Source organism: Scyliorhinus torazame, chromosome 8 (genome assembly GCF_047496885.1).
Source record: "Scyliorhinus torazame isolate Kashiwa2021f chromosome 8, sScyTor2.1, whole genome shotgun sequence".
NCBI lineage: Eukaryota > Metazoa > Chordata > Chondrichthyes > Carcharhiniformes > Scyliorhinidae > Scyliorhinus > Scyliorhinus torazame.
The window spans coordinates 259,438,986-259,451,405 of NC_092714.1; the positions used below are offsets into that span (position 1 = coordinate 259,438,986).

Genomic DNA, 12,420 nt, shown 5'->3' on the forward strand with positions numbered 1-12,420 from the left:
ATGCACAAGGCCACCTTCAGCTGCCCAGGCCCTAAGTTTGGAAATATCTTAATTAAACTGGTCTTTTGTTCCTCCTTTAGATGTTTCTTAAAATATCTTTTCCCTGTTTTAAAATTGGCTCAGTGGTTGATTGCATTTCCACCTTGGGACATCTTAGTATGTTAAAGATGCTGTATAAATGAAAGTTATAGTCCAGCTCATACTCCAGTAGAGTTCAGTGAGGGGGGGGGAAAAAAAAAAAAAAAATCAGACCTTACCTTCCACATTCCTTCCTACTCATTGAATTCTGCAGATCTTGGGCAATCCCGACAGCCTCATTCCCTTTCTCGGTATCCTGGATTCCCAGCAACTGGGCCGAAAAAGCACGGCCCTCACCAACGGAATGATTTCGGGTGTGAGCGCTGTCCCCAGGCTGCTGTCCCCGGCTTTCGGATTGAGAATTGCGCTTCATTGCCTGAAGCCGTGCCAGGGGAACAACATCACAGTTCTGCGGCCGGTGCCAGACCGTTTGTTTGGAAAGAGCATTGTAGTAATAGAACCGGTTGTTGTTCTGGTCAAATAGCTCCCACCACTGGTTCTCGCTCGACTGCCTGACGCGCATACGTTGCGGTGGATCCCAACCACACTCGCCCGTCACCAGGTTAACGTACATGCGTTCGCGTGTTCGAGGCTCAATAATCTCCACCCAATCAGTGCTGAAGGGAAAAAGAAATGGTGAAATAATAAATACATTAACTTTAAGTAACTTGCTTCTGATTTAAAGCACAGAAACATGCCATTCGGCAAAACTGGTCAATGCCAGTGTTTATGCTTCACCCTTGCACCATACGACATCCGACCCCATCAACATAACCTTCTATTCCTTTCGCTTTTAGCTAGCTGTTTCTGAACTAGTCCCTTCTAAACTCAAATGCAGCGTAGCCTCAACTCCACTGTGTAGAGTATAATTAAAACTCCATTTACGAAGCAGTGTAGATAACACAAAAGAAACATTACAAACAATTTCTTCCTGGAATTGTTTTCTTTTAAAATAGTGGGGCAAATGATCACATCCCTTTGATGCCTGTTCCAAATCAACCTCAACGGAAGTCATTTGCAGACCATTCAACTTCTGCATCCATCATATATGCATCTGACCTTATTGTCTCATAAATGGGATCAATGTATGGCAAGCTTGTCCACCCTTCATTTTAGTTGTTTCAGAGCAGACTCATGTACTAACCTATGGGCGGCACAGTGGTTAGCACTGTTGCTTCACAGCGGCAGGGACCCGGGTGCAATTCCCGGCTTGGGTCACTGTCTGTGCAGAATCTACATATTCTCCCAGTGTTTGTGTGGGTTTCCTCCGGGTGCTCCGGTTTCCTCCCACAAGTCTTGAAAGACGTGCTGTTCGGTGAATTGGACATTCTGAATTCTCCCTCCGTGTACCCGAACAGGCACCGGAATGTGGTGATGAGGGGATTTTCACAGTAACTTCATTGCAGTGTTAATGTAAGCCGACTTGTGACACTAATAAATTTATTATAAGTCTCCCCTATTTGTATGGGCTTCAGCACCATACCGTACATTTTCCCAAAGGCACCAATAGCATGTTAAGGGGGCTGTTTATTTATAGTCTCCAATTACAGTAAATAAGTTGAAGTGGAAATTACAGGAAAGAGAGAAAATACCATCCATCAAACCCTCTATCATGGCACAAAAATAAATTAAGGGTCTATACTACATGTCACAGAAAGACACAGCAGAGTAAGATCAACAACTGAGCTATTCAAAATAATTTATCACGATGGCAGCGATGGATATCTGTGCTACGTCTTCAAAGTTATATAGGACAAACGGTATACATCCAGGATAAAATAACCTATTTGATCCACACTCCAACAGCCACCCAAAACATTACCACCAACGCATAATGGCTGCAGTGTGTGCCATGTACAAGACACACTGCAGCAACTCACTAAGCCCTTCCAAGAAAATTACTCACAATTATTGTCTCAAGTGCAATTGGGTATAGACAAAAAATATTGGCCTCGTCAGGGACACACTCACATTCCATGAAGTATTAAAAATATTACTAATCAAAATGTGCATCTCAAACATTTTTTTCCAGGAAACTCTTCAGTTTCAACCTAGGAGTATATCGTGTCTAAGAAGCCATAAATCCCAGTATATAACCAAGGTGACTTTCTCAGTAGGTGAAGAGAAGCCATTCAAAGCAATGCCTGTATTAAAAGGTGGACCATTATCAGCCGTGGCTCAGCTGACAGCACTTTCATCCCTACATTACAAGGTTCTTGGTTCAAGTCCCACTATAGGGCTTCTGCACAAAATTAAGGTTGACACTCCTTGTTCAAGACCAAGGGAGTGTCGTACGGTCAGCGACCTTCACAGTCTTTTAGATGAGGCATTAACATAGGCCCCACCTGCCCCCTCAGGTGGATGTAAAATACTCCATGGCAGCATTTTGAGGAACAGTTAAAGCAGATAATCATGGTTATGTGATGTTCTTTCTGACTAATTCATGCAGTCTTAGTATTATGGAGAGAACAGAAAATTTGAAGTAAGGACTAACGAGGTGATGGTGTGAACAAAGAAATAGAAGACTTTTTAAAAATAAATTTAGAGTACCCGATTTATTTTTTCCAATTAAGGGGCAATTTAGCGAGGCCAATCCACCTACCCGGCACATCTTTGGGTTGTGGGGATGAAACCCACGCAAACACGGGGAGAATGTGCAAACTCCACACGGACAGTGACCCAGAGCCGGGATCGAACCTGGGACCTTGGCACCATGAGGCAGCTGTGTTAACCACTGTGCCACCATGCTGCCCAGAAGTAGAAGACTGCTAGACAATAGTCAAACACAAGGAATTAAGGGTGGGATTCTTCAGGGAGCATGATAAAGTCTTGAATGGAATTCTGCATCCTGGAAACGGACAAAATGACAATGTGAGCAATCGTGAGGTCAAGGAAGTGAGGTTGGAAGATCAGTAGAGGATCAAGGAGAAGATGGGTTTCATATGGGAAGATGGAAACGGAGGAGACAAAGCAGAGAATTGCATAAATCGGCTGACAGAGGGAAAGCTTAATTTTGGAAGATTGTCAATGGCAGAGGCAGCAGTGGCCAAGATATAGACTTAATTTTGGGTAAAAAAAGCTTTCATGAGTTCATTCTATTTAAAGTCAAGGTGAGGACGGGGAATATGGAGCAGAGGACACAGCAAGCAAAGGAGTGGCCTCTAAATATGGGAAGATTATGGGAACAGTTCATCAAGCCCCGTGTAGCCATGGAGATTACCAAGTCAGCCACTAACCATACAATCACTTGTAAAAGGAAAGAAAAAAATAAGTTGGATGCACTGCTCCAAATGCAATGCTAAAGTCCTCTGTAACCTCAGTATTGTCGTCTGCTGTACTAATCTTGCACTTGATGGTTCGTGCATCGCAATCACATTTTTCCCCCTTACCCCATAGCCACCTCGCGTTGTGGAGGGAACCTGTAATGAATGATCAACAATTACTTTCACATTCCTTTCCGGACCTGTTAACTTCAACAGGTTATGCTGCTTGGTGTAAATGTGCCCAGTTTCCCATCCTCAAAATGTACAACACTACATCTGGTCTATATGTGGTCATCCTTAAATATCAGCGATTCGATAGAAATCTTAAAATTGTACCATTTCTATTCCGTCCAGATCATGAATACAATGAATAGCATGGAACTCCAACTCCACCAAGCTTCAATGCCCTGCCTGTTAGACCCCAATCAATTGCCTATCCAACATGACATTTACGTCCAATAATTCCATATGAATATCATTTTACCTCATAAATACCTGTGAGATTCCTCATCCACCAATGCAATATCACACTGGTCAGATCTTCAGTCGGGTTAGTAAAAACAGGGTTGATGTTTCCTGAAACAACATTGGGAATCCCCAGCAATTGCCAAACTTTCCAAGTGATTGTAAATCACATCCGGTGCAAAAGTCTCCCAATGGCTTGCTCACAATCCATGTCAAACTCTCTGACCTGTAAGTTGTGGAGTCTGATTTCTTCCCTCCTTAAATGATAGGAGCGCATCAGCTTCCAACCAAACCACAGCAACTCAATCAGACCCCTAACTATGGAATTGGTGAGCGAGTGGCCCATATGCAATGTATCTATTTGCTTCAGCACAGTAGGGCAAATGAAACAAGCTACTTCATCAGATTGAAATACTTTTTCAGTAATAACTGTATACTGAAATAATTTTAACTGCAAACCTATTCTGGACAATCAAGATTTTAATACTATCTGCCATTAGAGGTAATATAAATTATCTATTTAGCTCATTTGTTTCCTCACACCCAACTTCCCCCAAATAATCTATTTAGAAATTGCAGTATTTCAATTGTTTTCTGACTTCATAACTGAAAAACTTTCATTACAGTACCAGTTTCCATTATCCGTTTCCCCAACTAGATTTCATAGAATTTTAGAATTTACAGTGCAAAAGGAGGCCATTTGGCCCATCGAGTCTGCACCGGCTCTTGGAAAGAGCACCCTACCCAAGGTCCACACCTCCACCCTATCTCCATAACCCAGTAACCCCACCCAACACGAAGGGCAATTTTGGACACTAAGGGCAATTTATCATGGCCAATCCACCTAACCTGCACATCTTTGGACTGTGGGAGGAAACCGGAGCACCCGGAGGAAACCCACGCACACACGGGTAGGATGTGCAGACTCCGCACAGACAGTGACCCAAGCCGGAATCGAACCTGGGACCCTGGAGCTGTGAAGCAATTGTGCTATCCACAATGCTACCGTGCTGCCCTGATGTTATTTTTAGCATATAGTATTTAATTCCACTCTCCTGGCAACTGTACCTCTTGTACTTAATACAATAATAGATGCTGGATTTCCACACGAACCTGCCTAATTAATCATTCAGGCATCATTTCACCATGAACCTTTCTTTTTACGTTGGACATGTACAAGGCCCCTTTGTTAATCAGCAGAGATTAGCCATTCTTTCCAAACAGCTTCCTTCAAATTCTGTTACATTTATGCAAATCCAGCTCCGCAGACATCAGTTACTAATGTTACATTATTAGCATTAATTTTCACAATCTCCAACATTACAATGAGCACCATTTTCCAAATGTTCACGTAAAAGGATGCTGGATATTTCTGCAGGACTACTTCAAGAGTTATAAAACTCATTCAATATCCTCTATAGAATAGATTCACGAACAGACGGAATAAGGAAGCAATTATTATTTTTTTAAATTTAGAGTACCAAATTCTTTTTCATCCAGTTGAGGGGCAATTTAGCGTGGCCAATCCACCTACCCTGCACATCTTTTTTGGGTTGTGGGGATGAGACCCACGCAGGCACGGGGAGAACGTGCAAACTCCACATGGAGTGACCCAGGGCTGTGGTCGAACTCGGGTCTTTTGCACTGTGGGGCAGCAGTGCTAACCATGCGCCACCCTAAGGAAGCAATTATTAACAAGTATCGGCAAACGCTCCTCCTGCCTTCTTTGGACCTCAACTACCAACAATCAAAACATTATCGCCCAATACAGCAACACGGTGATGATTCTTGCGCTCTTACGATCACTCTAGGATGATCTGAAGAGTAGCCATGGACTTGAAGGGCCAAACAGTCTCCTTCTGCACCATAATGACACAATGCAGTTTTGGCAAAGAGTGCGAGCTACAGACAGATCAGGCGGTGGACAGCTGTTAGTCATTCAGTCTGACTGGCTGAACCTTATAGCCTATGGATTTGACAGTTCAGGAGTGCTCCTGTTCTACAGGAGAGCAGAGGCCATCTCCGATCGGAGAGGCACAAATTGTTGAAAATGGAAACAAGGAAGAAAATCTTGACAAGTCCCTCCAGCTTTGTGGCTGCAGTGTTTGACAAAACATACAATACTGTGAGCTGCATGGACAGCACGGTGGTGCAGTGGGTTAGCACTGCAACCTCACGGCGCTGAGGTCCCAGGTTCGATCCCGGCTCTGGATCACTGTCCGTGTGGAGTTTGCACATTCTCCCAGTGTCTGCGTGGGTTTCGCCCCACAACCCAAAGATGTGCAGAGTAGGTGGATTGGCCACGCTAAATTGCCCCTTAATTGGAAAAATGAATTGGGTACTCTAAATTTATTTTTAAAAATAACAGAAAAAAAATACTGTGAGCTGCAGGAGATGGGTTAAAGCAGCTTTAGTCAGTTACTTCCTACAGACACACAGCACCAGTGCTATTAAAATGCACTTTAATAATAAACTGTTATATAAATCATGTATGCAGAAAATTATGACTTATGTTTAATTGGCTCAAGCATTATACTTTTGAAGAAATACACTGTCTAATGCCAAAATCGAGATGTTAAGACACGTTAATGCTGGTATTTGGATTTTCCTAATCCCTTAAACTAGACTCCATGAAGACATAATTTATTTTTCACGAAGAATGTTGCGCCATGTTTGGCTTGTTGAAACTGGAGTTGTAGAGGCATTCTCAGTCACATCCTGTGCCCAGAGGGTAATTAAAAATATCTGACATCTGACTCTTTTGCAAACGTCACTGTTCCGTCGAGCACCTTCGCAAACTGGCTCCACAGAAGGGAAGATTGGTCTAAAAGCTCGGAATGAAAAGAAATCCCAAAGCACTTTCCATTTACATTAATGCTGCCGTTTGACTGGGGTGGGCACAGTAATAAGTCTTGCAACACCAGGTCAAAATCCAACAGGTCTGTTTCGAATCACTAGCTTTAGGAGCGCAGCTGATGAAGGGGCTGTGTTCTGAAAGCTAGTGACTCCAAACAAACCTGTTGGACTTTAACCTGGTGTTATAAGACGTCTTCCTGCATCTACATGAAGTACAGTCTATATTCACTTCAGTTTATTATTGTGAAGCATGTCTCAGGAGGTAAGGAAAAGAAGAACAATAATTCAATATTGACACACTGGAAAGAAAAATTGACGGACAGTTCTGCTTCCAACATTGGGAAAGCTTTTTTTTTTAAATTGCAGTACAGACACGATCAAAATCAGGTGATATTGAATTCAACACCACAAACCATGTTCACACACAAATACAAACTTTGCAGCAACCTCCATAATATTTTGCTACTCTAGTTATACTGTCCACTAAAAACCAGACAACAGAAAACTACCGCTAGTGAAATGAATACTCCCAGTGAGGGGAAGCAATCATGAAGACATTTATTTACTGTCTAAATCAAAGAACATTATAAATTCAGACAGGAGACTGTAACTCTATACCTTACCATCAAAACCTACTTCAAGAAATTACAACATTCACGTCACCAATTTTTAAAAATTGCTGCTTTTCAAATGTACCTGGGCTTCAAAATTAAGTGTGATTGGGATAGCTTAGTGAAGTGGGTCAAGCTGTCATTATTACATGGCCATATTTAATTCGGAGTAGCTAGCCGCAACGCAGAAGGTTGCAAATGGCATATCCTGTACAAGGGATGAAAAAAAAGCATCGACTAGCAACAAGTCGAGGCATGTCTCAAGCCAGGACTTTGGTCACAAATGCAACCTTGATGCAATCCTCAGCATTCCTCAAACACAGGCATAATCATAGAATTTACAGGGCAGAAGGAGGCCATTCGGCCCATCAAGTCAGGCACAACAGTGCATTATCAGTTACTTAAAAGTCTGGCAATTACACCATTCTGCTGTGGCTTTTAGTTTAGGAATACTCAAGGGGGGAAAGATTTTTAAGAGAAACAGATAGATTGTGTAGAACATACACAGCCCGTCACATTCTAATGGCCAATCATTAGATCCTTCCTGTCTCAATTTAAAATTCCTTCCAAACGCCAGTCTTCTATTGGTCTATTTCTCTCATTCCCACACTTGGCCCTCTCCACTTATACCCATTTATTCAATTACACAGCGTGGTACATAGCACTTCGAGATCAGAGAGAGAAAACAAAATTTAAAATAATGGCTGAAGCAAGAGGAGACAGGATGTGCACCTCAGAATTTTCAAAATGTGTTCTTTCATTAGAATGCAAGAAGTGAGTTACATTTGGAAACCAGAGCTCAATATTTTCCCATCTCTGGACTTTCCTTACTTCTCTTTCACAGTGCAGAAGGAGGCCATTCGGCCCATCGAGTCTGCACCGGCTCTTGGAAAGAGCACCCTACCCAAGGTCAACACTTCCACCCTATCCCCATAACCCAGTAACCCCACCCTACACTAAGGGCAATTTATCATGGCCAATCCACCTAACCTGCACATCTTTGGACTGTGGGAGGAAACCGGGGCACCCGGAGGAAACCCACGCACACACGGGGAGGTTGTGCAGACTCCGCACAGACAGTGACCCAAGCCGGGAATCGAACCTGGGACCCTGGAGCTGTGAAGCAATTGTGCTATCCACAATGCTACCATGCTGCCCTTATAAAACAAAACTTTCTGCAAGTGTTGGTCCGTGCTGGGATATAATTGTACCATGGTCAGATTATGAGTCAAGATACAACTTCCCCCAACTAACTCCATTACCCTTCTAACAATCAGTACTGCACAAAATTCCCCTGTGCATCCCAGATGGGAATGGAAGATACTGTGTCAACAATGTGGTTTTCATAGTTTCCACAGCGGTGTGGTCTGAATTGCCGGCCCTTTTTGAAAGGCAGCTGCTCTAATATATACATTGGGCACTCCCAGTGATGCTGCAGAGCAACTTGGTCAGTTGAAGGGATCCAATCATGATGCAATCGAGATTTACAGGGCATAGTTTCAGAATAAGGAATCACTATTTGGGACGGGATGAAGGTGAATGTCTTCTCTCAGAGCGTCATGAGCCTTTGGAGTTCCGAATCCCAGAGAGCACAAGAGGCTGTGTCATTGAATATATTCAAGACTGGCGAAATTCTGCCACAGAATGATGTCATTTTGGGCACGAATCACAGGGTGATTCCCACCGGGTACATCAGCATGATTCTGATCGCAATTCACGTCATTTTCTGGGAGCTTGAGGAGATTCTCACCAAAATATCCCACACTTAGAATTTTTTTATGGAGTGGGGACTAAAGGCACCAGGAGGGCTGGCTCCTCAGAGCTCGGGGCTCCCTTTTTAAAGGATGCCCAGATCTCAAATGTTAAGTTGAAGGACCTTGCCTGCCGACATCCTGACCCCAGCGCCCCCCCAGAAATGGGCAGCACCACCTACCCTCGACCCAAGTGGCAACCTTCCCCCACCACCACCACCAAATGTCTACATCACACCTACCGCTCTCCCATACCACACAGGGATGAGGGCGACCCGACTTCACCCCATGCATCCTGGTCAGCATCGGGGCATTGCACCCCTCTCTTCTCTCTGCCCCCCCCCCCCTCCGAAGTAAGCATAGCACTATAGGGTTGCTGAGGCCCCCCCATCTTAAGGCCATCCTCACCCCCCTTTCAGGCCACTCACCAGCCACCCATGCGCCCACTCCACCCCCGAACCTTTCATAACTCCCTCACCCTCTTCATTCCCGCCCCCCCACCCTTTCATGGCTATGGACCTCCTAAGGCCCCATCCCTTGGTACCCTGGTACTGCTGACCTGGCACCCCTACAACGCCTCGGGTGCCACATTGGCACTGCCCAGGTGGCAGAACCTCTGAGGACTCCAATGGCCTCACAGCCCGCGCCCCACCATAGTCATCACTTATGGTCTCCGTTGATGGAACCTAATAAAGATTTGCACCGGCCTCACTCTGCAACGGTGGGGCCAGTGAATCCAGGGAGCCGGGAGACTCCAGCCTCGACTGGACTGTGCATATTAAACTAGTTTCAAGGCTCACTTAAATATGCTGATCTGGTTCACGTCCAATGAGGCTGTGATCCAGGTCGTGTTAGGTGCCGCGGGTTAGGAGCATTGCAATCAGTTTGGCTCATGGCGTAAACCCCGCTTAGAGGCCCTTCCGCTATTCAGCGGGAGCAGCAGGATCGGCACAACGTGGCCAGACAATTGCGCGCAGGGGGAAATCAAGGATTATAGGGGAAAGGCAGGGAACTGGACTTGAGACCAAGATCAGATCTTGCTGAATGGCAAAGCAGGCTTTTAAAGGGGTCATGTGGTCAACTACTGCTCCTGTTTCTTGTTACGTTCTTAAGTAATTCAAGAGCACCCATTTGGGAATAAAACTTTCCCACTTAAAAACTCAATGCCCCTACACGGTCTTTGTCTTACAAGTCAACCGTTGTTAAATGCTTACACTGTACACTAATGGATTGAGTCTCGAGTACAAATAAACACTTTGGGCTGGATTCTTCATCACGCCGCAGCAAGGTCGCCACGGACGGGACGTGGACCACGTAAAGGTCCTTTGACCTCGTGCGGGAATTTCTGGTCGCCGGGCAGGCGCGGCCGGAGAATCTCGCCCTTTTATTTTGTTTGCCCGGATTTCATTTGTTTCGGATTTTACCTCTGAAGCAACTTGGGAATTTTTCTATATTAAAGACACTAAATAAATGCAAGTAAAATGGGTTACTACATTGGAGAAACATAGACTTTTCAGTGAGGTATAGGAGTGTTATGGGCAAGACGATACATCCAGAATAACGTGCCAAATCTTCCTGGTAACATAATACATGGCAAATCTATTTTGATTTTTGAATCTCATTGGTTAAGGAGATTATGGCCCCATTGTTCACTGAGCCCCCAGAAACCTGTTTACCTCTGTGCGCCACTATCAGCGCACAACTAGTTACAATGCAAAACTGTATTCCAGCTGTGAGATGCACTCCAGTAAGATATGCCCCATTATTTCCAGGTAAATTGAGACAAAGAGACACTGCTTCATCCTAATAAAAGTTGAATATAAACCGGGTAGTGAGGTTTTCTTTAGTGCATAGTTATCAACACATGGAATCGATTTCCAGACAGCAATTTAGACAAAAGCCCATGGAATCACTTAAGAAGTAATTCAGTGCTGCGACTGGAGTGAAGAGCGGGGTCTTGCTGGATAGCTGAGCAGAGATGAGCTCAATGACTTTCTCGTCTGTAAATTACCTCATGATCAGATACCCAGATGTGAACTTAGAGTCGGGGTGTTGAGGGTGGGATTGGTGGGCGAGGGAGAAGCATGATTTTCTCAGTTTGTTATTGAATACCTTCTATTGCAAATCGTCCAAAACAGTTGCAATTCAGATTGAAGTCGGAGACTGGTTCTTGGAACTTCCTTCAATATGTAAACTTTAAAAAGTTAGATTTGTGTACAATAATAACAAAATATTTAGTCTGTCTCCCACCCACCCCCCAACTTGCACCGTCAAATGCAATAAAATCTGTACTTTAAGCCACACTATCCTGTCAGTCAGTGCCTTCAGAGTAAAGATCCAACAATTTACACGCCAGTTAAACTACAATCCAGACTTCACCATTTGGTCCTCTTTTGTATCGAAAACATTATACGACAGGAGGGAATTAATAACAGACCTGTTAAAATAAGAGACAGCCAGCCAAGACCGTTTTATGTGACGTATTTTCATGCTGTTGCTTTGAGTGAGTGAGCATGCATGCCCTTCGCCACCCCTCTCCCTCTTGGCTCCCAAACCGCCCCCCCCCAAAAAAAACAGGGTCAATGAACTGCCAGCAACTGGGAATCAGCCCTGTCAGGTTACAGAAACGGTATGTGTTCTAAGGAATGAAATCAGACAGTCTGCGCTGCTCGTAGGGAAACTTGGTGTTATTTGAGGTTTGGCTCAATGAGTAAACCACTTGCCAAATTGAAATTGGTACTGCAGACTGCTGAATGTATTGAGGCAGACATGAGGTGAGTGAGCGATCATTAAAGGGATACTGCTGCTTGCTTTGCACATCCTCTGATGAGACTTTAAATGGGAGGGGCCTGTGTGATATCAAGCGTTTGAGTCAGCTACTGCCATCAATTGTCATCTATATTGTAATGTGTTATTGAAACATGTTTAATTTATTTATTATCGCAGTTAACGAGTGAGGTACGAGGGGGCTATTGCGCTCTGGTAAACAGTTGTATTTTCTGTAGCGCCCTGCCATGCTGTATCCAGTTAGGCAGCTTCCATGTGTGCTCGATGAAGTTAATTTGTAGTTAATTTCACACCGTCAATTATCTTAAAATACAGACTAAATCATCCATAATTAATGAAAGAAACTGCATTCATATAGCACCTTTCAGAATCTTGGTGCTCAAGTGGTTTACATTCAGTGTTATTATGCAGGAAATGCAAAAGCCAAAAAACTCTGACAAACAAACAGAAGAGTGGAACATCAGGGGCGAAATTCTCCGCAATCGGCGCGATGTCCGCCGACCGGCGCCAATAACGGCACGAATCAGTTGCCGCCAAGGTGCAGAATCCTCCGCATCTTGAGCGACCGAGCCCTAACCTTGAGGGGCTAGGCCCGCGCCGGACTGATTC

The 12,420-nt window shown here is 44.2% G+C and overlaps 1 protein-coding gene across 4 annotated transcripts in view; it reads right to left on the minus strand.

The window, feature by feature from the left end:
* Positions 1 to 12,420, minus strand: part of LOC140428571 (rho GTPase-activating protein 39-like) — a 302,434-nt gene that overhangs the window by 128,591 nt on the left and 161,423 nt on the right. For all 4 annotated transcript variants that reach the window (XM_072515196.1, XM_072515194.1, XM_072515195.1 and 1 more), the window contains exon 2: positions 258 to 695. In XM_072515196.1, coding sequence (XP_072371297.1) covers positions 258 to 652 — 395 coding nt within the window. In that variant the 5' untranslated portion in view covers positions 653 to 695. The remainder of the gene's footprint in view (positions 1 to 257; positions 696 to 12,420) is intronic.